Source organism: Polypterus senegalus, chromosome 1 (assembly GCF_016835505.1).
Source record: "Polypterus senegalus isolate Bchr_013 chromosome 1, ASM1683550v1, whole genome shotgun sequence".
In the NCBI taxonomy this organism is placed as follows: Eukaryota; Metazoa; Chordata; class Cladistia; order Polypteriformes; family Polypteridae; genus Polypterus; species Polypterus senegalus.
This window is the reverse complement of record NC_053154.1, coordinates 162,792,270-162,816,889: the sequence shown is the minus strand read 5'-3', so window position 1 is coordinate 162,816,889 and position 24,620 is coordinate 162,792,270. Positions and strand designations below refer to the sequence as shown.

General features: G+C 34.9%; 1 protein-coding gene across 4 annotated transcripts in view; it reads left to right on the top strand.

The window, feature by feature from the left end:
• yeats2 (YEATS domain containing 2) overlaps window positions 1-24,620 on the top strand; it is a 143,747-nt gene that overhangs the window by 74,421 nt on the left and 44,706 nt on the right. For all 4 annotated transcript variants that reach the window (XM_039761706.1, XM_039761687.1, XM_039761696.1 and 1 more), the window contains 7 exons: window positions 914-1,172; window positions 2,689-2,850; window positions 4,923-5,032; window positions 8,038-8,184; window positions 16,027-16,209; window positions 16,947-17,337; window positions 20,829-20,963. In XM_039761706.1, coding sequence (XP_039617640.1) covers window positions 914-1,172; window positions 2,689-2,850; window positions 4,923-5,032; window positions 8,038-8,184; window positions 16,027-16,209; window positions 16,947-17,337; window positions 20,829-20,963 — 1,387 coding nt within the window. The remainder of the gene's footprint in view (window positions 1-913; window positions 1,173-2,688; window positions 2,851-4,922; window positions 5,033-8,037; window positions 8,185-16,026; window positions 16,210-16,946; window positions 17,338-20,828; window positions 20,964-24,620) is intronic.

The window sequence follows — 24,620 nt, the reverse complement described above, 5'->3', positions numbered from 1 at the left end:
ATATGAGTATCACTGATTGTTGTATCAACAAAAAGGAAGTTAAAAATTATATTTGAAATGGGTAATTATTATGCATAAACTAAGTGTTTCAACAAAATAGTTAAATACAAATGTATTAGTGTGCAGCTTTTTGTATTGAAATGGATATATTCTCCAGTCAGTTTTATACCATAAATTCTGTTTTAATTTTTAACTAGTTAAAACTGACGTTGGATTCCAAATGAAATCATCATTCCTTCTATGTATTTTTGTTACAAAAAGCCCTTAAATTTAAATGTGTAATAAATTTTTTTTAAATATGAAAGGAGGCATATATTTTCTACTGTATATAAGTGATACATTCATGGATCCTCATCTCTTGGGTGAATTAGCTTTCAAAAGATAGAAAAGAAAGGTTTATTCCCAAACAACAGGTTATAAAAATTTGTGCCAAGTCTTATGAATGCTTACAAATGTCAGATTAACTTGTCAATAATGTCCTAAAATGCATGCAATGAATAATGTACAATTATTTTTAGTTTAAATTTTATATTTTTGATTATTAATGCTCAAACTAGAATTTCTAAATTAAAATCTTTGGATACTTGATAGTAGGCTAAACAAAGTTCTCAATGCAGTTATTTTTAATTTTGGGGTTTCATGGAAGCTGGTGCCAATCCTAACAGCACAGGGTGCAATGTAGGACCCAACCCTGGATGAAGCACAAGTATATTGTGAATATGGATCTTTATATATATATTTAAATATTTGAAATTATACATTTTATGTGGTTTAAAAGCATGTGGAGTTATAAACATTCAAAGTCAGTAAGTTGAATTGTGTCTTTGTACTTAGTGCTATTGTAATATGATGGCTTCTTTTGTTGATGCTTTTAATTAAAATGAATATTGAGGATCTTTGATTACATTTGCAGGTTGTGGGCATTCCAGTGGGCTCATCTCTTCAGTCAGCAGTAAAACAAGCTGTTGCTATTAGTGGAGGTCAAATTTTAGTTGCAAAGTCTAATGTTGCTGCTGCCAAAGTTATTGGGCAGAAGCAAGTGATAGCTCAAGGGGTAGCTAAGGCGATTGTAAGTGGAGCAAGCGGAACTATTGTGGCCCAGCCTGTGCAGACTGTTACCAAAGCACAAGTTACGTCATCAGTTACTGGAAAACCTGCATCTCAGGGCTCAGGTAAATAAGATTTTCTGTATTGTAGCAATTTGTAAATTTTCCTAATGATAAATTCTTGATTCATCTTTTATGCTCAGAACATTTTGCAAAAACATAAAAATACTCCTTTATCATCATGTAGTTTTGGGAATGAATTGTAAATCAGCTACCAAATGTTCTGAATGACATGTTGTATCAGGGTATGTTTGAAATCTGTTCTTAATGAGATTTGTGTTTTTGCAAAGGCAATATAAACTACACAGACTAGTCCTTCATTGTCTATTTAAGGTCTACTGGTAATTTAAAACAGAGATTAAATCTGTAATAAGACTAATAAACAGTAACAAATAAAAACAGATCTAAGCTACTGCTGATGAGAGATTACTTGTAATTGTTGTTCAGACAACAGCTGAGGTAATTAGTAAATACCTTTATAGTTTTACAAAGTATTTTTACAAGACATGTTGCACATTCCCTGAAGCTGTTTTCATCAGATTATTGAAATATAACTTATGTCATATAATGAAAAGCAAAATTATTCATTTACAAAAAATATTTGTGCCTTTAATAAGCTCACAGTCTGTGAAATATACTGGTTCAAAAAGTCAGCCAGGCACATTAACTTTCAAGCATAAATTGCTTCAATGTCTCCCAGCCCTCTGTTGGAGTAAGTAGATTTATAAAATTCATGGATAGATTCTTCAGGTTTGCTTTATTGAGAAAATGTTTGACAGGCACAAAGAAATGTATTAAAAGAATGCATAGAATCTGTCTGGAGTTTGCACTGGTTTACTCATGTAGTAAGCAAAGAGAGATTTGACTCTGCATGTGTAACTTTTTATTTTGCCAGTAGCATAGCAAATGTACTTACTTTTTTGTTCAAAATGTTCATATTTGGCTGCTATTATATTGTTATATTCAGGGAAGAGGGGAGCCAAAAAGAAGAAGTAGAATCATTTGTAACCCCTCCCTTGACTAGCTAACCACTTCAGTCGATAAAGGAGGATTTAATTTTAAATTACCAATGCAGTTGCATTTTTTTCATTGTAAACTGTATTTTTTCTCTTTTATATACTTAGACAAATCATTTCTCACACTATATCCAACTTTCATCTTACATAGCTCGTCTGTTAACAATTTGTATGTCCACTTCTTCTAGTGTATCCATCGCTACACTTGTTATTTTTGCATTTTGTGATAAGTAAAGATTATATTCTGGTGACAAAAGTAATTAGCTTGTGTAAATTGATTAGTGTATAGGAGTATCAAGTGAGAGCTCTTCTACATTTTATATATTGCTTTTGTTCAGTTGCTTTCAGCTCATCGAACACCAGTTATGTTGTATGTCACTCCTTTATACTTACAGCTCATATATATGTATATTATATAGTGGAGATGTATTTTTACTTTTTTTATATTGTATTACATTATTACTTCCATTTGATCTTAAACTTGATAGCTCCTTATGAAACTTGATAGTTTTTTTTTTCTATACTGATTTCTTCATTGCTCATTTTTATTATTTTTCTTTTCCAAGTAATGGCTACACTGCAGCTACCTGCCAATAATCTTTCAAACCTGGCCAGTTTACCCCCAGGAACAAAACTGTACCTGACTACCAATAGCAAGAACCCTTCAGGAAAAGGAAAACTGCTGCTTATACCACAGGGTGCCATTCTAAGAGCAGCCAATCCCTCAGGTAATACTAGCATCTAATTAGATCTATGTAGTACTAATATTATGACAAATAGTTCACTGTTAATAATACTAGTAAACAAAGGAAATGGAAAAAATGCATGGTAATATTTAATAACAGCCCAACTTTTAAATTATCTTAAAATCAGCAGAAAAAAATGTTTGTTTTAGGATTGTGAGAAGTGCGGACAAACAGGGTATAAGTTAAACCATAAACTTATAACCTTACTTATGTTTATTATAGAAAGCAGAATACTTACAGGATAAAAGAGGTTTTGGGTAGGCATTTTTTAACATGAGATAAATTTTTAAAAATTAATGATCATATATAATTCCAGAAACTAACCTTACTTGCATGCTTTTTAAGATTGTCATATTAAATCCCTAAAGATATGTAAAATCTGAAGGGCCATTCAAAAAAAAAAAAAAAAAAGAAATTCACAAAAGCACCACAGCTGCATTATTACAGTTGCTTTTCACAGCCATCAGCATTTTAAGGCATTGAATAACATCTACTTTGAACATTTTATTCTTAAGATGAGCTAGCATTTATTTATCTTCGACATTTTGTTGGAAACTTCTAGTTTAGTTACTTATAGTTTTCAGAGTGACTGGAATGGTGTTACTTCTCACTCACACTGAGGGTTCCATAAAGTATACAACAGTGATATCATCTGAGTGAGATGACATGTATTTTAAATAATCCATCCAGTTTTTCATCCCTTTTTAGCCTAATGGTGACAGCACTGGATGCAAAGCTGGATATAGCTATGGAGAGGGCTCTAGTCTGCTGTAAATATTAAAACATAAAATAATAAAGTATTTTTTTGATGTTTATACATTCTATTTGTTTCTTTGACTGATCCTTACTCCTAGGATATGATTTCCAAACACGTCCATAACCTAGTAAGAATAACACCAGTCTAAATGTCAATAATATATTCTTCAGCGTGTAAAATCACAAGCTGGTATTTAGAATGTCTGCTGTGGCCCCCATCCCTTCCATTTAATTCTTTGGGGGCTGAATATTTTTTCTAAAAAACATAGTTTCTATAAAGTAATAGTTTCACACAGAAATCAACATAAAACGTCTGTTGCTGCATTTAGCGGCTGCCAGTTTGCCAAGAATGGGTGGCAGGCTTGCTGCCAGGCTGTCTTTGCGTGGCTGGGGTGGCAGCAGCAGCAGTCACAGTGCATTGTAATCTGGTTTCTACTTCTTATCATTGTTAAGTGGCAGTCCTCCTGGCAAACATTGCCGTAGGCGTGTCAGCGACATGATTAGCTGGGGACCAGTCAGCTGAAGCTGGAACCTCACATTCGTTTTCGATCACTTGTATCAAATTCGGAGTCTGGCAAGTCATAGTCCTGTTCAGAGATAACAGTCAAAACTTCTTCCACAGAGTAGTTTGCTTTACGCATTCGTTTTGATCTTGTGCCATTTTTGCTCTTGTTTGTGTCTTACTACTCACATGAGCACAGGAAATCTTGGTGAAACCAATGAATCCTTCTACCAATGAGAGTCCAACCAAAACATAATGGTTGGTTTTGTCACAGTTTGCAGTTAATTACCATCGTCAACTCCTCCTTTCTACAAAAGTTAACATCAGCCTTGAAAGAGTTAATGATGTAATGCACTCTGTCCCACTGATAAACAAATGAATTGAACCTCCTTTTCTAAAGATATTTTTGCATTGCCAGAGAAGGAGCATTTCTGACTAGAACAGGTTTAAATAAAGAAAAACAAAAGAAACGATGAACTTGGAGGAAACTAGGCAAGGCCAAATTATAAGTAATCAGACCAACCTGTCTAGTAATCTCATGTAGACCTATGAAAAAAGCTCATGAAAATCTTAATCAAAGGTGCTACATGTACTTACTATGCCATAAACATTTTTTCACAAAAACTTTTAAACAGATACACTGTGTGTTTAGTGTGCGTTTTTTATATTGATGTATTATTTTGCTTATTATTGAGAGCAACTGAAAATTTAAAAAATATGGATTAATTTATAACTACTCCATACCAAGAGTGTTTTGTAAAGTTCGAAAATGTAATTCTGTAAATTGTATTTGCAGGTCAGCAAGCCCAAAGTGCAAACAGTCAAAGCGGAAGCTCCCAAAGTACCAGTGGAGGTACAACACAAAACCTGTCATACACATCTTACATCCTGAAGCAAACTCCACAGGTATTTAATATATTACAATAGAAAAATCATTTTAAGTATTTTTATGTAAAGAGAAATTTTGTTTTCCAGAATGTAATTTTTTTATCACTGTAAGTAAGGTGTATTTGTGTCTTTCATATAGTAATGGTGGAAATTGTCAGAATAGATAATCTAAAGTAATTTGAAAACTTTAACCCCTCACTACATTCTGCTCAATGTATATGAACTCAAGTTTACATTTTTTCAACCTTTTAAGAGAAATGTACAGATAATAAGAATGAAAAAAAGCATAACCTCTAAAGAATGTTAAGCAAATAAGTGTAATGCCACTACCACAGATGTACCATTTTTTTAACCTAATTTCTGATTAATATTGCCATGTCAGTTGATTTCTGTATAAGTAGGAACTTTACATATTATTTATTTGTAATAAAGACTTCCTTTCTAAAAATTAATTTAAGCTATTGTTTTTCTATGTTTGTTTTTTTTTATATTTCTTGCTTTGTGAAACAGTTTGTTGTGTCTGTACTACTGGGCAAAATATTATGCGTCTCAGAAAATCAGTGTTTAGTAACACTGGCCAACTTGTAAATATGCTGCTACATTTATCAAAAAAGTAAATAATTAAGATGGATATCTGATTTAAGACTTTATTTTTTTTCGTATAGCTGTTGCTAAAGTTATGTTGTTTCAGAAGATGCATGTTGCACCAGTATCGTATAGAAGAGGTGGATTCTTGATTGTCCAAGAAACTTGATTTAGCTGACAAAGAATAAACACAAATCATCTCTCACTTGTGCCAATTTAGAGTTGTAAATTGTTATTTACAATGATATTCAGCTGAAGTCACGTCAAGCCCACAAAAAGTGTTAGATTTGTATTCGTAGAGAAGTACAGTGATGTTAGAGCAGCAACAGTGAAAATTATGCATTTAGTTTTAGTGTCTATTTGTTTGAACATGTTTCCTCTAACATCAGTATCATCAAATTAGTTTTTCCCTAACATGTCTTAGTGATGTGCACATGAAGGACTCCAAGTATAGACCCAGTTACAAAGCCTGCTGTGTCAGGTTTGTGTGCTAAAATTGCCAACAGCTGGCACTTATCTATTATTTGTTAGCGAAATGATTACTTCATTTAGTCTCTTTATTGTGATTGTTAGAAACTGCTTGGCATTGTACAAAAACAGGCAAAAAATATATTAAAGGAAGCATAATATTAACGAAATTAATTTTGAATATGAATGTATTATGAAACTGTACATGAGAGGTAGTGATTGATTAAATTAAAGGTTAGTAACAGTGTTCCACCTTATTTAGGTTTCACTCATTTACTTTGGTTATTTTGGAAAATTGTTCACATGCTGTTTATGACTATATTAAGTTTATATACTTTAAAAAATGTAATATTAATCTTGTCTATGAATACTTGCACTCATTGTAACAGTAAAAAATGCATACTTTTTAGAAATGGCTTAACAGGTAATATTATATGGAATCACCAATCTAAAGAAACTAATCATGAAGCTAATGTAACGATTTAAATATATGTGTGTACGAAGCCAAAGCTCAAACATATTATTATTGTATTTGTAAGCATTTGCATCAGTTTGACTCATTTAGTCTTGGTTTCGCAGAAATGTTCAGCTACGGATTTAACACCTGTGCAGTGTATTAAGCATAACAGCTTCAGTGTACAGTTTGCATTGTGAAAGGTGAGGTTTCAGAGCATTTGCATTGCTTTAACTGAGAGCCATTTTCAAAAAATAATCAGTAGATTACTTGAGTACTATATTGAATCACGTACCCTTACAAAAGATCCTATGTGTTAAAATTATATTTGATATTAACATATTTTGTTAAAAACATTACTAAAGATTAACTGTAGCAACATATCTGATATTTATTATGAGTACGAGTTTATTATTACAACTAATAATTTTAAACTGCATGTATTTTTATTTTATTTTTGTTTTGTTCAGTGTGGGTACATTTTATTCATTGGATTTTCTCTTTTGAATGTAAAGGTGAACAAGACTAATTATTTTCATAAGCTACAATGCAATAACAGTTTAAAACTTTAGAAAACCTACACTTTGTACAACTTTAAATTGTAAATTTGGAGAATGTTTTTTCCCTTAGCATTGACTGGATTTTGAAAATGGACATTATCTGACCTCCAAAGGTCATGCAGAAATGACAATTTCCCCTTGGGGATTAATAAAGTATATCAAATCAAAATCAGAAAATCTGGTGACCACCCAAATGCTCCACACACTAGGTTGAACTTTCCCTGCTCCAACTGGTAGTTTTACATACTAGTGGAGTCACACTACTGAAAATCTCACAAAGGCTGGATTCCTGCAACTGGACTTTGAATTACTGCAGGATCCCTCATGCATTCCTTATGGCTGAATCAGTATGTCTGAAAAGATTGTTACCTTACTTGTTGCATACATTTAAGTAATTCATCTTGCTAGTGGACCAAAACTCTCCCTTACTTGAAAAATTAAGCAGATCTTGGACATATTCAGTATAGATGTCTTTGTCCTCTGAGTTATTATTATGTGAAATTTGCACATCATCTTCTGACAACTAGACAACTGTGTGACAGTGTATGTTTTTGTATTGTAGTAGTTTGTGTTTAGCTAATCAAATTTAAATTGCACATAAAAAATTATAAGTATTAAAATGTAATTAGTACATTTTAACATTTTAATCTTTCATCATTGTTTATATACTTAAAGTACATTTGTTTTATATGCCGACCAATTAAACCTAGTATCTTTATGGATCAATCTGTTAAATGTTTCTATCATCATTTTATGCTTGCATCGATTTCATTAACTGCATTTACTATTCAATTTATTGTTATGAACTGTTCCCTGATTTTAGATTCTTTAATAGTTGATTACTGCCTTTTTACTTTGGGTTAAACTGTTTTACAGATGTTATGCTGGAGTTGTTCTGATACACATGATTTCAGAATGTTATATAACACTATAGCTTTTTTTCATTTTGTTTTCAGGGTACATTTTTAGTTGGACAACAGTCTTCTCAGGGTCCTGCTAAACAGATTTCAGCTGGTACTACAGGGCCAACTGCATCCTCATCTACTGGTCAGCCACAGACCGTGAGAGTAACAGCTGGTCAGAAGGCTGCTATTCTTGCCCAGGTAATTATGTCTTGATTTACAGGACAACTATAGATACATTTTAATAAACAACAAGTGGCCTTTCTATTATGTACTCCTGCTGTTCAGCATAACTGACTTCTTAATCACTAAAAGCATAAAATGCACAGATAAAAAAAAAACTATAATCTTCGGTTGTCTTTTGGTTGGAGAAAGAACTTTAATTAAGAGATCAGAAGTAGGTTGAGAACGAAAGTCTTACTGAAAATGCAACTTCCTTTTACTTGTCAAAATGACATATATTAGTCATTGCCCCTCTCTTGTAAGCCAAAAACTACTTTTAGAGGCAGTGGGTTAAAAAAATATAATTACAATTATGTGAGGAATGGAGGAACATATATCAGAATGGCAGATTTTTGCTTTATTCATATTAGAGGACCAGAATGTGGTATAAGATCATTTATCCATCTTTTCAAGTGTCTGTAATGTTGAATACTATTAGCAGTAGTGTGATGTATGGATTGTGCCTTAACTGCTTTTAGAGGTAGTGGGCTAAAAAAAAATATACAGTAATCCCTCGCTATATCGCGCTTCGACTTTCGCGGCTTCACTCTATCGCGGATTTTAAATGTAAGCATATCTAAATATATATCACGGATTTTTCGCTGGTTCGCAGATTTCTGCAGACAGTTGGTCTTTTAATTTATGGTACATGCCTACTCAGTTTGTTTGCCCAGTTAATTTCATACAAGGGACGCTATTGGCGGATGGCTTAGAAGCTACCCAATCAGAGCATGTATTACATATTAACTAAAACTCCTCAATGCTATAAGATATGCTTCCCGCGTGGTGCTTGATTGTTTGCTTGTCTCTGCCTCTCTCTCACCCTCTCTGACATTCTCTGCGCCTGACGGAGGGGGTGTGAGCAGAGGTGCTGTTTGCACAGAGGCTGTTTGCCTAGTGGATATGGACGTTCCTCTAAGAAAGGCCACTTTATTGCGGTGCTTCCGTATACTTAAAAGCACACTTATTGATTTTTTGATTGTTTGTTTTAATCTCGCTCTCTCTCTCTCTCTGACGTTCATAGCGCCTGACGGGAGGGGGTGTGAGCAGAGGGGCTGTTTGCACAGAGGCTGTTTGCTTAGAAGATACTGATGCTCCTCTAAAAAATGCCGCTTTATTGCGGCGCTTCGGCAAACTTAAAAGCACAAGTATTGATTTTTTGATTGTTTGCTTTTCTTTGCGAGCTCTCTCTCTCTCTCTCTCTGAAATTCTCTGCTCCTGAAGAGATCTATTTGCATTCTTTTAATTGTGAGAAAGAACTGTCATCTCTGTCTTGTCATGGAGGACAGTTTAAACTTTTGACTAAAGGGTGTTATTTCATGTCTAGAGGGCTCTAATAATGTTAACAGTGTGGGAGAGTTTATAAGGGCTTAAAATATATAAAAATAACTACACAAACATATGGTTTCTACTTGCGGGATTTTCGTCTATCGCGGGGGTTCTGGAACGCAACCCCCGTGATCGAGGAGGGATTACTGTAATCACACTTTGCAATACAAGGAAAGGGGAACTTCTGTCAATGCATGATTTCATGGTACACCGATTACATTGATCAGCGCTTCCCGATTCATTTTACCCTCGCACACCCTTGGTTTGAGAAGAAGTATGAAAAAATATGAGGTTAACACAGAAAAACAGATCACCAATTGAAGCTTTATCCATCCATCCATCCATTTTCTAACCCGCTGAATCCGAATAGGGTCACGGGGGTCTTTTATTAATAATCAATTCACCATCAATAATTGTTTTGGTAAAGCCATACTCAGTGTATTCATTAGATGAACGGTAAAAAAGTAAGAGCGAGGGGAGGGTGAGTTATTGAGGCACGCAGGCAAAACCACAATAGCACGCGAGCTCGATGTAGTGCGCGTCAACTCGATCTGAATTGCGTTATCACATTCGAAAAAATATATCTTTTCAAGTTCTATTTAGTCCATATGTGTCAAAATCAAGGCTCTCGAGCCACATCCGGCCCGGCGTGTAATTATATCCGGCCTGCGAGATCATTTTATATATTATTGTTATTAATGGCCCGGGGATATGAAGTGCTGGTAACACAATGAACTACAGATCCCATAATGCAGCGCTTCAGCTGCCTTGCCGAACACTTACCGCGTTAATAAAGTCTAGCTTATGATGCTGCAAGTTATTGCGAAGCTAGCCCACACGATGCCAAAGAGAAAAGTTGATTCTGAAAATAGCCTTTAAAAACCGATGGGAGGCTGAGTATATTTACTGTCATTGCTGGTAAACCCGTGTGTCTCATTTGTGGAGCTAATGTGGCTGTAATTACAGAATTTAATCTAAGACGGCACTATGAGACAAAACATCAGGATAACCTGAAAGACCTGAATGCAATGCAGAAGATACAGAGTTAAAGATGAATCTGACACTTCAGCAGACGTTTTTACCCGTGCAATATCACAAAGTGATTTCAAGTGAAGCTGCTTTTATGGGAGACACAAATGCACCAGTGCAACTTGCCCCACTTTCCCTGTTGCCAAGTAATGTTGAACCAAGTCAGCACAACGGTGTTCCCAAATCGCACTTTGCTGATAAACTGAGCGCACTGAGTTCGCACGGCGCTTTGGTGACTTTGAAGAACAAAAAAAGAATTTTGAGTTGTTTTGCAACCCATTTGCCGTCGATGTGGAAACTGCACCTGTGCAGATTCACACGGAGGTGATTGAGCTGCAGTGTAATGGCACACTGAAGGCAAAGTACGATACTGCAGGGGCCGCACAGTTTATTCACTCCATTCCCGCAGAAATGCTCCAGCTCCGTCTACATGCGGCTCGAACCTTGTGCATGTTTGTAGCACATATCTGTCTGAGAAGCTCTTCTCAGTGATGAAGACTAACAAAACAGCACACAGGAGTCCCCTCACTGATGAGCACCTGCTGTCCATTCTGACAATCTCCACAACACAGAACCTTTCTGCAGACAATGGGTCTTTTAATTTATGTTACATGCTTAATCAGTTTGTTTGCCCAGTTAATTTCATACAAGGGACGCTATTGGCAGATGGCTTAGAAGCTACCCAATCAGAGCATGTATTACATATTAACTAAAACTCCTCAATGATATAAGATATGCTTCCCGCACGGTGCTTGAATGTTTGCTTCTCTCTATCTCTCTCACTCTCTCTGCCTGACAGAGGGAGTGTTATCAAGGGGGCTGTTTGCACAGAGGCTGTTTGCCTAGAAGATACGGACGATCCTCTACAAAATGCCACTTTATCGCGATGCTTCTGCATACTTAAAAGCACGTATTGATTTTTTGATTGTTTGCTTTTCTTAGCGAGCGCTCTCTCTGACATTCTCAGCTCCTGACGGCGCTCCTTTGAAGAGAAGATATGTTTGCATTCTTTTAATTGTGAGAAAGAACTGCCATCTCTGTCTTGTCATGAAGCACAGTTTAAACTTTTGACTAAAGGGTGTTATTTCATGTCTAGAGGGCTCTAATAATGTTAACAGTGTGGGAGAGTTTATAAGGGCTTAAAATATATAAAAATAACCAAACAAACATATGGTTTCTACTTAGCGGATTTTCACCTATCGCGGGGGGGGTCTGGAACGCAACCCCCGAGATCGAGGAGGGATTACTGTAATCACAAATATTTGAGGAATGGAAGAACATATGTGAGGACTGCAGAGTTCTGGATAATAAAATAATCTTTTTAAAATGTACATTAAAGTGACCCATCCATTACAAACATTATTCCTACATTTTTTGTTGGTTATTCACTTTGAAATAACTTTGGCTTGTAAAACATAGTAAAGCAGAGCTTGATGACCAACAAGAGATGGTGGATTAAATGAGTTAGTATAGGTTCAGACTGCTAGGGAGCATTTTAGATCTGCAGACCCCAGACACAGCCACACTCGCAACTGTCCCATCTTCAAAAGGAAATACCTTATTTTTTTCTTTCTGTTCATTTCTCCTCCATTCCTACCCAGGAATGTGTTCTCATCCTCCTTCTCTCCCAACTGCAACTCCCCTGGGTGAGACTGAGCATCCCCTTTTTAACCTGTACTAGGGAGAACTTCTGGTGCGATAGAATTGTCATCAGTAAGCAGCACCCAAGTACCCCGGTATGGCAGCCCATTTTGACTACAGCTCTCATGGTGCCCTTCAGGCATATAAATGTGAGACCCACAAGAGAGATGCTGCCATCCAGTGTATTAGGTTAACAAATTGCCTCAGCAGGCAGTCTCTCTATGACATTCCATTATGACACCCACCTGGCTAGGAAAGGGAACATCACCCATCCTGCCTGGGATGGCAATTCAACCCTTTTAGTACATTATTCGGAGGGCCTTCCGGCTGGGTAAGAAAACAGCTAGGGATGCCAACCTATCCCCATCTTCCATCACACGGTTCATCATTAATATGACACAGTTTGTAACAATCAGAATATTTATAATATGTCAAGTGTAATTGGCTTTTAAATGAGGCATAATAGGAAAATATGCTTTTTTTAAATTTAAACAATTAAATACACATTGACATGTAAAGCATTTTGATAATGTGAACTGATAAATTTGTTGGATTATGATGTAGATTATTTTACACAGAGCATTCTCATCAGACATTGGTAAGCTTAAGCATTTCTTATCCTTGTTTTCTGTCATTAGCTTTTTTTTTTTAAAGGGAACTAAATGCTTTTAATCCTTTTGGCTGTTAATTTAAAAAAATGTGATTTGGATTTTAGAAATTTGACATAAAGTTTGAATAATTATTGTTAATAATTTAGTTGTGTACAATATGCAATAAAAAGGTACAAGGTTAAGTTGCCAGCATTGTTTTTTTTTAACTTCTGATCATGAGCATCATATAGTTTGTTCAGTTTCATAGAATAATGAATTAATAAATTATTTGTAACTGAATAAAATAAACTTTTCACTTAAGTAAATTTTCAAGTATATTCTGTAATGCATAATAATTTAGATGATTATTTATGAAAAAATACATTGTGTAGTAATAGTGCTCGCAGGGTAATGGAAAACATTTTTCCCCACACTAAGCTTAGACTGAACATTGCTTTTGACTTGTCTTTTTTTATGAAATGACTGTGCACTACAGTATATAGCTAGGTAGCCTAATGAGTATGAAAGTTGTCATCTGCATAGGAAGAACATGTTCTCGAGCACATAGCAAAGAACTGGCCTTTAATGCAAATGGTTCTGTTTGGAAGAACTTCAAAGGAAACGTGTAATTGATGACACAGTAGTCTAAATTGTGGAAAGGAGCGTGACAAATTTTAAAAACAAGGCTTAAACTACTTTCATAAAGACAATTATGACATTCTGAAAAAACACCAATCAATGAAAGAAGGTAAAGTAGCAGTTTACATTGGTCAACATACTTTTTAGCTTTGCCTCTATGGAAGGTTGCTGTGTGGTCACCTCAGAATTATTTATTGAATGTCTGTCTGTTTGAACTGGCTCTATCAAAACAAAACATCACAGCAAATATAAGCCTACTTATAATAACAACTTTTAGTAAAGATGGATATAAGCAGTAGATATAAATCAAAGCAGCATTTAATAGAATAAACAAAAATTGCAAATAATGCTATGTTCATAAACAACACTGCAATCAACAATCAGTTAATATATAGAGAAAAATTAGAAATGCACATAAAAATGAATCAGTACTACAGAATGCAGAAATAGCATCAAAAAAGGGAAGGGATTGGTATTGAAAAAATAAACAAACATTATATACAGATGTACAAGATGGCAGACAATGAATGAGTGATGAATATTAGGTAGTGTTTATCGTTTAGTAAACCAACTAGTATACATCCAAAACAAATAAATGTTAGCCCATACTTAATGCATCACTAACACTGGAGTGAATGACATCTCTGCACTGTTGCTGTTTTTGATACTCTGGCCTGCATATCTGTTTCCCACTGTCATGCCATGTTTAAGTCCATGTTAATATTCTTTCTTGCCCATTTTGTCTCTGAATTGTAGGCAGAAACTCTCACGGTCTTCTAGAAACTTTTCTGCTGCCTTAAAATAGAATTGATTAAGCATATGGTACTCTCATTGAGCAATCACTTTCATTGGTCATACAGCTATGTCTAATAAAGTTGCAGTTTATTGTTTAAGTTCATAAATACCAAGAAATAAAATATACATTTTGTAATTTTACATTTTTGTTAACCTTTTATCTCATACTAGCCGAAGCCCGCCGTAGCATACAGCGGTGTAAGAAAAGGAATGGAAAATGGTGAGAAAGGAATAAAGTATAACAAAGGCTTAGGAAACCACTATCACAGTATAACAAAAATAGCAAGGAGCGAAACCAATGCCAATGGTCGAGAGAGTACCTTCCTGTAGCAGGCTACGGAAAACATAGACATATATAGATAGACGCCTCATTCACTGTGTTGCTCAGTCGACACGATAAGTCAGCGCATCCGCCCTATTGCTAGTGGTAAAAGTGCCATTTAAACTAATACAGGTAGACGTGGAAACCGGTTTTTCTGATGAAAAAACAATAACATTTTAAACAGTATCTTTACATACAACAGATTTTAGTGAATCATTTACATGCAATTATTTATATCCATTTATACACTAATAATGGCAATTATTAAATAATAATTATAATGTATAAGTAACATTTCTCAGACTGATTTCTTCCATCTCTGAAACATTTCTTGACTTTGTCCTGTTCTTACACAACACAGTACTAAAGTATTGGTTAATGCCCGAGTCACCTCATGTATAGATTACTGTAATGGTATTCTATCTGTCATCCCACAAAAAAGTAACTACCGCTTACAATTTATTCAAAATTCTGCTGCCTGGATAATAACCTGCTGTTCTAAATCCACTGAACATACTACACCTATTCTCTCTCAACTTCACTGGCTCCCTATTAACTACAGAATACAATACTAAATACCACTCTTAACATTTAAAGCTCTCCACATCCTCACTGATCTCCTACAGACTGACACGTGTCTCGCTCACTCTGATTCTCATCTGCAGCTGTACTTTCTGTACCACACATCAAACTCTGTGCTATGGAAGCTCGAGTGTCTCTCATAGTGCTCCTCAACTCGGGAATTCTCTTCTCTCTCATATGCATCAGCTCGATTCAATAACACATTCTAAAACCACCCTCAAAACTTATCTTTTGAAACTGGAATACCAATTGTGAATTTTGCACTGTTACTGCTAGTTATCTTTGTTTGTTTGCTAATTATTGCTGTTTGATCGAGAGCGACGGTGGAAGCGGAAGTAGGATTAAAGATGGCGGGCGGGGCTCTGTCATGCGTATCCCATGGTCTTAGAGTTGGCGGGCATGGCTCTTTGTCTTGCTTGCCCTTAGTTAGAGTTGGTGGGAGGGGCTCTGTTGAGCGTATCTCATGGTCTTAGAGTTGGCGGGCAGGGCTCTGTGAGTTGGCGGGCTTGGCTCTCGGTCTTGCGTGCACTCACTGTTTTGCGTGCCCTTAGTGAATTATATGTATAGATTCAGATTATTTCTGTGATCAGTAAAAATAGCAATTTTAACTTTGACTTTTCTAACTTTACTATTTAAACACAAAGTGTAAATTTACAATTTTTTCACTATTCACACACCAGTTATTCTTTTGAATTGTCCAAAATACTTTTTGTAAAATATATTGTTAAAAGAACATAGTGTATATGGCAAAGTTTAAATACAAAGTTACGGGTCAAAGTAAAATCATGTACACTTAAAGTTAAACAAGAATGAATTGGAATTATTATAAATCCTACTAACATAGTGTTCAAAGTAAATTGACTTTCTTATTTAAATAATTATTACATTTCTAAGGTTGTTTCAAGTGGACAAACATCTGCAGTGAAGCTATCTGACAATTCAGGGAAGACCATGACAGTTGCCACACAGCTTTTAAAACCAGCAAATACCTTGAGGGTTGCCGGTGGTTTGATTGCAGCCTCTAGCTCAGTTGGATCTGCTGTTTCTACTACTAGTACTACAGTTAGTAATGCACAGGTATGTTTATATGTATACAATATGTCACCAAAAGAAAAATTGTATTCTATCTGTTATTCTGTAATCTCTTAAATTTCATTTCAGAAAAGTATGAAGTGCTAATCATGCAAGTTAATTTTAAAATCTGAAATAAAAGATGGCGTTGAGAGTATGGATCTGAAGCAGACATACTTTATCAGTTTATTTTTTTGTGCTGTTAAGAGGTGGTTTGTATTTTGGTGATAATCTCTTAAAAATAGATTGTGATTCAGTGAATGTTGCCTTTTGCTTAGTTAATCTTAGGTAAGAGTTTAAATGGTCCACCTAATTTTATTTGCTCAGAAATACTTTAAGCAGTGGAATCTACAGAGGAAGTAATGCTAAGTCTAGACAGGCTCTCCAAAGAAGGACTATCAGTCTTATTCTTGCTTTATATTGCCCCACAAAATACTATTTCAGATTAAGATACTTTTGTGGTCTAGTTCTAAGGTTAATAATTTCAATGATGCCAAGTTTTGATAAGATTACCCTTTCAAAGGGTCATAGTCTCTAAGGATTTTATTTTTGAAATAAGTACAAAAATATATTAGATGCATCTGTACATTTAGCCATGTCAATGCATGTATGTTAGATAAAGATGAGTTTTGTGTATTTGCTATAAATGCTAATCCATAGTTTTCAGAGGCACGTCACAGATGTAAACATGTGGCTCTCTGTCATTAATAGAATCAAAGATGTGCTTTTTTTTCCTTACACAGATTTCAGAAGGATCAAGCACAAATGCATTGACTGCTCCTTCCCAAACAGGCAAGGCAACTGTCCAGCAGGCAGTTGTAGTGTCACAAAACCAAACAAGTGTCAACAAGAATGTTAGTCCTTCATTGGTCAGTGTTGCCAAAAATACCATCCCTTCAGTGGTTGCCATTTCCAAGACTGTTAGCCCTTCAGTGGCTTGTGTTGCTAAAGCAGTTAGCCATACTGTTGTCAATGTTGCTAAAGCAGTCAGCCCATCAATTTCTAGTGTTGCTAGAACAGCCAGTCCTTCAGTTGTCAGTGTGACAAAGACTAACAGCTCAGCAGTGGGGAATGCAGCATCGTTAACATCGGGTAGCAGCAGCTTGAGTGGAAAAACAGCTCCCACTTTATCAGGTAGGCATATTTTTGTTTTTTTTATGTTAGTTCACTATTAGTTCACTATTGTTTGGCTTAACCCTTTAACTTCATTCAAATAAACCATACCTTCCCCAGTGCTTTGTACTATTTTATTAGTCAAATAACACATTTAACATTGATTATAAATCTTCAGTCATCAGAATGATTACTTTTCCTTGTAGTGTGCTACTTTTATTATTTCTTTCTGTTTCATTGTTTTTTATACCTTCATTGTATTATTATCAACAAAATGATCTTCTGTGGTATAATATATAACTTTAATGTAAATTAATAAAATAAAAATGTAATTTAAAATTTTATGTTGAAGACTAAATGAACATTTCAGTCAAAACTTGCACATAAAGTCAGAAAGGTCTGATGTATTTGCTCACAGCTATAAGGAATATGGTTCTTACATCATCATAAGACATTCTTCAGCATAATGAAGTGCAAGAGGTATAGTTTCTACCAGACTGACAAAGTGATAAAAGTTGGGTATATTATCTCAGAATCAAGAGTGGTCTTGTATGCAGGGCTGTGGAGTCGGTAGATAAATCCTTCGACTCCAACTCTGACTCCTTAGTTTCCAGTACTTCTGACTCTGACTCCTCTGTATTTAATATGCTAATGTATTTTCCATGTTGATTAAAGGAAGGCAACATACACGTCATTTAACCACAGAACTGCTGGCTAGGAAGCTGACTCTCTACCGTATTGGCCAGTTTAAACAAAAGACAAGAATCCCTGAACACACATCAGGCCACATCACACACCTACATTATTACACTTGTTTAAACTGAAATGAACTTGTTAAACACATTATATCTGAAATAAAATGAAAACACTTTTTGTAATGTACCATAATCCAGATTACAATATGTGAAGGTCAGGTTGTATAATAGCTCATCTGAACTTCACACTAGTAGTAACACAACTATGCACTGGACTTTATTCTTACATCAGAGAAGTACTTAGTTATGAATATTGTTTGTGAAATGGAATATTTGAACTTGCAGTATTTTTTTTTCATAACAATTTAAATTTATTAGGAGTCGGCATCAGTACATTTTTGCCGACTCTGACCCCAACTCCAGGTACCCAAAATTGTCTCTGGCTCCACAGTCCTGCTCGTAATCCATAGGCAACAAACTTGTTAACCCTAACATATGAATGCTATAATAGATTCTGTATCTGTCCTGCTTGCCTCTATATTATTCATCCAGTTAATTAAGAAAAATTAAATGATAGGTATGTTTTTTTTATCAGGAAGTAAACATAGGTGTTCACATTAAGTTAGTGAAGTTAGGGAAATGAGGACTGAATATGTTTGATTCAGTTCAAGCCTTTATGATATTATTTGAAGATTTAAACAAAATATACTGTTAAAAACAATGGCACTTGTATTTCTTTCACTTGAAAAATGGCTTTCTAAAGTAAACTACAAAAAGCAAATTTTCTGGGGTCTGGAATCTAATCCAAGTTGAACTTAATGTCATTGAGAGAGAATTGTTCCTCACATCCCTGTAGTGAATTACCAGGTTCAGAAGACTAATACAGAAGTAGACGGATGAATTAAAAAATATATATATATTGTTGTTCTGCTTGAGGGGAAATGCATTCTTTGAAATTATATAGCAATGACCAGTACAAATGTTTTCTATTGACGTCTTCATCAGTTTATAATGTTTAAAGAACTTAAAGAACTGCCAGGTAAATTTGTAGTATGCTGTTAATTCCACTGACAGACTCATTGCACCCACATCTGTTAATTACAGAACAAAGTATATTTGATATCCCCATGTATGTTGTAGGGTCTGAACAGAAAATTCCAAACTTTTGTAAACCAAAATAAATGTATTTAATTGTTTTAAATTTTTTAAGTGTTTTTGCCTTTTTTAATTCTATAAATAAAGGGCATGGTTTGTGCAGAATTGTTGCAATAAGGAAAATGGGGTTTACATCCTAGGTGTTCCCTGTGAAAAGATTTTGTTGTCTCTCTGTGTCTGTGTGGTTTATCTGTGGGTGCTCGAATCTCCACCCACAGTCCATGGACATGCACGTTAGGTGATTTGGCATGGCTAAATTGGCCCAGGTGCATGGTTGTGTGTGTTTCTTCAACAATCACAGAATGGGCTAAGACCTTGATATCTGCAAATACTAGAAATGCCCCCAGTTACTCTGTTGTAATATACTCTACATTGTAAAATACATTAGCATCTATGGATTTTGAAAGGGGGCACCAACACCTGACTTTGTTTACATTTAATATGTGTCTGAAATTCTTTGCATTAGAACTTAGTGGTTCGGTACTTATTAATTTTTTTTTTTTTTTGCTTTTGAATTCCACCACTCTTAGATGCATATTGGCAGTATGTTCTACCTTACCTTTTCTCATCATTATGCTGTGTCACCTTCTTTATCCAAAGCAACTTGCAACATTTGAGATACAGCTGGTTTACATTTCTTTTGTTTTTCCAGTTGGAGCACAGGAAGGTAAAGTGAAGTGGTCATGGAAACAGATTATCAGCAGAATTTGAATCCACAGCCTCTGGGTTTGAAGTCGTAGGTTCAAAGCCTTAACCACTACACCACATTGCCTGTCAATTATATTAGTCTTTGGTTAAAAAATTACAAATATTGTATACAAAAAGCACAAAGTTACATAGTACTTTGGATACACCTGATTAACTGAGAGCACTGTTACTGAGGTACATTGTCTAACAAAAATTCCCAGTTTACACAGCCAGTTAAGCATAATGTCACTCTGTCCCCTGATGGAGCTGGTGTTTGTTGCCAAGTCAGTTGTGGTTAACTAGGAGGTGAAGGGAATTTGGATTGGTTAGTAATAATGATGAGTTAACCTTGCTGAATTAACTATGCCTCGAGTTTGACAAAAACACTGAAATGTTCTGGAATTTTGGCAATGCAATGAAGTGAATGTGAAAAGATAAACTGAACTAGTTTTGAGTGGAATATAATGGTGTAATGCACATTTAATTGAGAGCTAAGGAAACAACTACCAAAATTGTGGCCAAAAATGTGACCTGAGCTGTTAGGCAGCAGTACTAACAGCTGTGCAAACCTGATATTAAATTCAGCTTCGAGTTCATGATACTCCAAGTCCACAATACTCTGAGTTCTTTATCTCTCCTTGTGTCTTCCGAGTTCCTGTAACTGTCTACTACAACACACTTACACTTATGTAGCCTGTGAGGCAAGGGATCAGCTTTATATACTCGAGAACAGAAAACTGATTCAAGAACTCATTATGCAACTCATTATGCTGTATTTCACAGTTTTGTGCTTTGGCATATTCTGTTTTGGACTGTACTGTTGCTAACTCTTTTAAAAGGCAGAACTTAAAAAAATAATTCTCTAAACTTCAATCTTTTTGCAATGCCTATAGCAATCAGTTAAATATTATGAGTGAATTTATATTATCCTTTGTGATTCTATAAATCCTATATTTATTTTTCTCCTGTTATTAGGCATGTTGAAGATTCATTCTACTTTATCTAGTGCACAGCAGGCTGTATTGACAATCCCTGCCAACCAGTTGAAGCAGCTAGGAGTCAGTACAGCTGTTGGAGGAGTACAGACAATTCTAATGCCAGTCAATAAAGGTAAGTCAACAAATTAAATACAAAGTATGTTTGCTATTATGCATAACTCATACTGTCTTCTCTTCACAAGATACATTGAATTTTGCAAACTGCTCATGTCAAAGTCTAACAAATATTAGCATATTATTTCAATGTTCACATAATGTAATTGATTAAAAATTTTCTACAGGCACTTTCATCAGGTAATTCAACTTCCATCTTTAAATACCAAAAGAAGACCATTGGTAGGGAAAAAGGCAAATTACATTACAATTATTTTTAATTGAACAATATTCCCTTTTTCATTTGCCTTCATTATTTGACATATTTAAGTATTTTTGGGCTATTATGTTTTGATCCTTTGTGTGTCGTCATATGCAATGCTAAATAAAACTGAAAGTTCTGTATCTAATAATACATTTTGCCCTTAATATTATTTAAAATCTTCAATTATAACTACAACACTACCTTCACCAATCCAGCTTATAAAATTAATGTATTAAATTACAACTGTTATGACTAAATATAATATAATTATTGTAGTAAGCGGTTTCAAAAAATGTACTGTTTAAGTACAGTGCTGTCAAGGGGGAAAGAAATCACTATTTGAAGATAAAATGCGATAATTATGGCATTAGATTTCTTCATCAATACACTTTTGCCTCTAATATATCTGTTACTGCAGTATTATTAATAATTGTGAGCTTGAAAACTTATTTTAGTTGGATCTGTCTGAGCCAACTGTAGAACCCAAATGTAAGGTTTGAAAGATGTTATTGTCCCCAGTTGTCACAGAAAAGCCAGTGGTGGAGTTTGCATTTAAACAAGCATTTGTCTTTGTTAAAATTTACAGACCTAACCATCTTTGTCAAAACTGAGCTTTTAAATCATGTGATAGAAAATTGAGTTGTGGTTCACATGTCATGCAATTCACAGTTACCAAACCACACACATTCATAGATATTTAGTGAACAAAAACAAAATGTGGGAACAGATTTTTAAAACTTACTATTAGGTTAATTTAACAAAACCTGATTTTGTTGACTGCTGCAAGAGATTAGTAACAGACATCCTTATATGTGTAGAACGTATGTACATCTGAGGAAATAAAAATTCAGTTTCTCCTTTTACATACCAACTAAGCAAAGATTTTAAGAGAAATTAAATTATGTACAGTTGTCATTTACATATTTTTTGGCCTTATGCCTTGTACACTGTCAATCAGGGTCAGTTAGCATTACCTGTTTGTAGCTATTTCAAGAATCAAGAATAAGTGACTTTGTCCATCAATGAGCTAATGTTCAAGAACAAATGTCAAAGCTTACTGAATCAGTAAAAAATGTCCTCAGACAGGGCACAGGACACCCAGTGTGATGCTGTCTATAATGGAAATGTCAAAAAAGTAGATAAAACATTGCTGTTCAACCCAAGTACTGCATAAATTCTTAGACAGCTAACAAACGTCTACTGAAAAAAATTAAGTTCTTTGAGAAACCCAAAACAAGAACTTCATGTAAATCTTTCCAATAAATATGTTAGTCTAGAAGGCTATAAAGAAATCATGCTGCCTGAAAATAAATCTTAAGGTAGAAGTAATTATGGTACCTGTGGGGAGTGATCAACAGAGAGAACTGTCAATGAGACTAAAAAAGCAGTATATTCTGCCCTTCCAGAAAAATGCAGTGCTTTAACAACACAAAATTCCAGCTAAATCTTGTTTAGTAGTATGTGTTTGGCCGATTCTGGGTGGAGCCCAGTATTAATGACTGAGAAGTTTAATAATTTGTTACTTTTTTAATGCTATTGTTTTATCCTTTGAAAAAGTGTATCACAGCTCTCAAATCTAACCAAAAGTTCTTCAAAGCACCTTCTAAAGGAGCCTCACTAACCTTTGGTTTTCTTAGATTCTGGTTGGGTTTCTGTCGATTTTCAAAATGTGATGGACCAAGTTGTCAGTACCTAGACTTGGAAGGTCCACCTTCTCCATCTTAGATTATATGAAAAATATCAGGCTGATGGGTAATCTAAGGAATAACTCCCAGAGAATATCTTGTCTTTGTAAATGAATGTAGATGTACTTTTTTGCTCCTAGCTTCTTGCCCAGTAATTACTCTTGAAAATGTGGGGTCTGCCTCAAAAAGAAATCAAACTTAAAAAATAAATAAAAAATAAATGTTTAATATGCTTAAAACTTAGTCTTAGACTTTTCCTCCTTCAAAGAATTCACCTCCTCTATTTTTACATTGCTCCAAATGTTTTTTCCAATTCTGAAATGCATCCTGAAACTAGTTTTTGTGGAATGTCACATAGGTCTTGAATTTGGCAACTTTTCAGGGTAATTTTCGACTTCGGAAACAAAAGAGATTTTGCTGGTGCTTTACATCCACATTTCATCACCTTTTATGACTTATTTCTGAAAGTTTTCATCAGCATTTGAACGATCTAACAATTCCTGACTGACTATGACAAGGTTAGGCTTTTGCTTATCTATCAAAATATGCAGCATAAAGTTTGCAGCAACACGACGTATCTGCAGTTTTTTTGCTCAAAATTGTGTAACACATACTGTACGCATACTGTGTAACACATACTGATGCCTGCTTCTTCCGCTGCTTCACGGACATTCCCCTACAAGAACCACACTCGTTGCTCATCTATAAACCAGATGAGCACTTGCCAACAACTAACTGCTCTTCCACATACCACTGGAGATGGCTGAAAGCCAGAAAGTCTTTTTAGACAGCACCTTCAAAGCATTTCTGAATATCACATCTAGGCCTAGGATTGGCCCTAAAACTCTATGGGTAATCCTCTCAGAGTCCCCTGTAGTATTCACAGGTAGTTCTGTAATCCTGCAGGAGTCTAAATAAGATTAACAGCTGTACTGTGCTGCCATTAGAGATGGACAACATATTTTCCTTTCTCCCCCACTGTGTTTCCATTAACGTGGCTTCCTTTGACTTAGGTTTCCCTTATAGGATGCTGGCTGATAGGGTGTAATTTTGCCTCTGGCCTTAATAAACCTCACAAGAACTTAAGTTATGTCAGGATAATGCATTCAAAAATACATATCGAGAGTATACATACAAAAATGTGAGTGCTTTGCAAAGTGCAAAATTAATAATCTTAAGAATACATTCTTAGGTAGAATATAGAATGCTTAGAACACTGTCTGGATTGACAAAATTGCAGAATATAAACCATAGCACAATAAGTCAATTATTTTTAAATATGTAAAAATCTACAGTATACAGAAGATAGCTCCAGTAGTTGTGAGTTTTGGATAAGCAGTCTAAAATTATGTATGTATACATACAGTTTTAAAATAAACAATTAAAACAATATTTCTGCAGTTATACATGGAACAGATGGCCATTAATATGTAATACAAAAGTATTTAGAAAACACAGTCGTAAAGTGAAGAGGTGGCTATAAAAATTCATTCATTTTATGTTCAAGAATTTTGGCAGTTAAAACCATACACTTGTGCAAATACTGCCATGCCAAGAATCCTAAGAATGTCAACCCACCAAATTTCTTAAGCTGAAGCACAGTATGATTTGCAGGAATTTTCAGAATGGCCATACATTGGATTCAGAAAGTATTCAGACACCTTCACTTTCTGCACCCTTTATTGTATTTTAGATTTCATTTTTAAGGGATAAATTTGCTATTTTG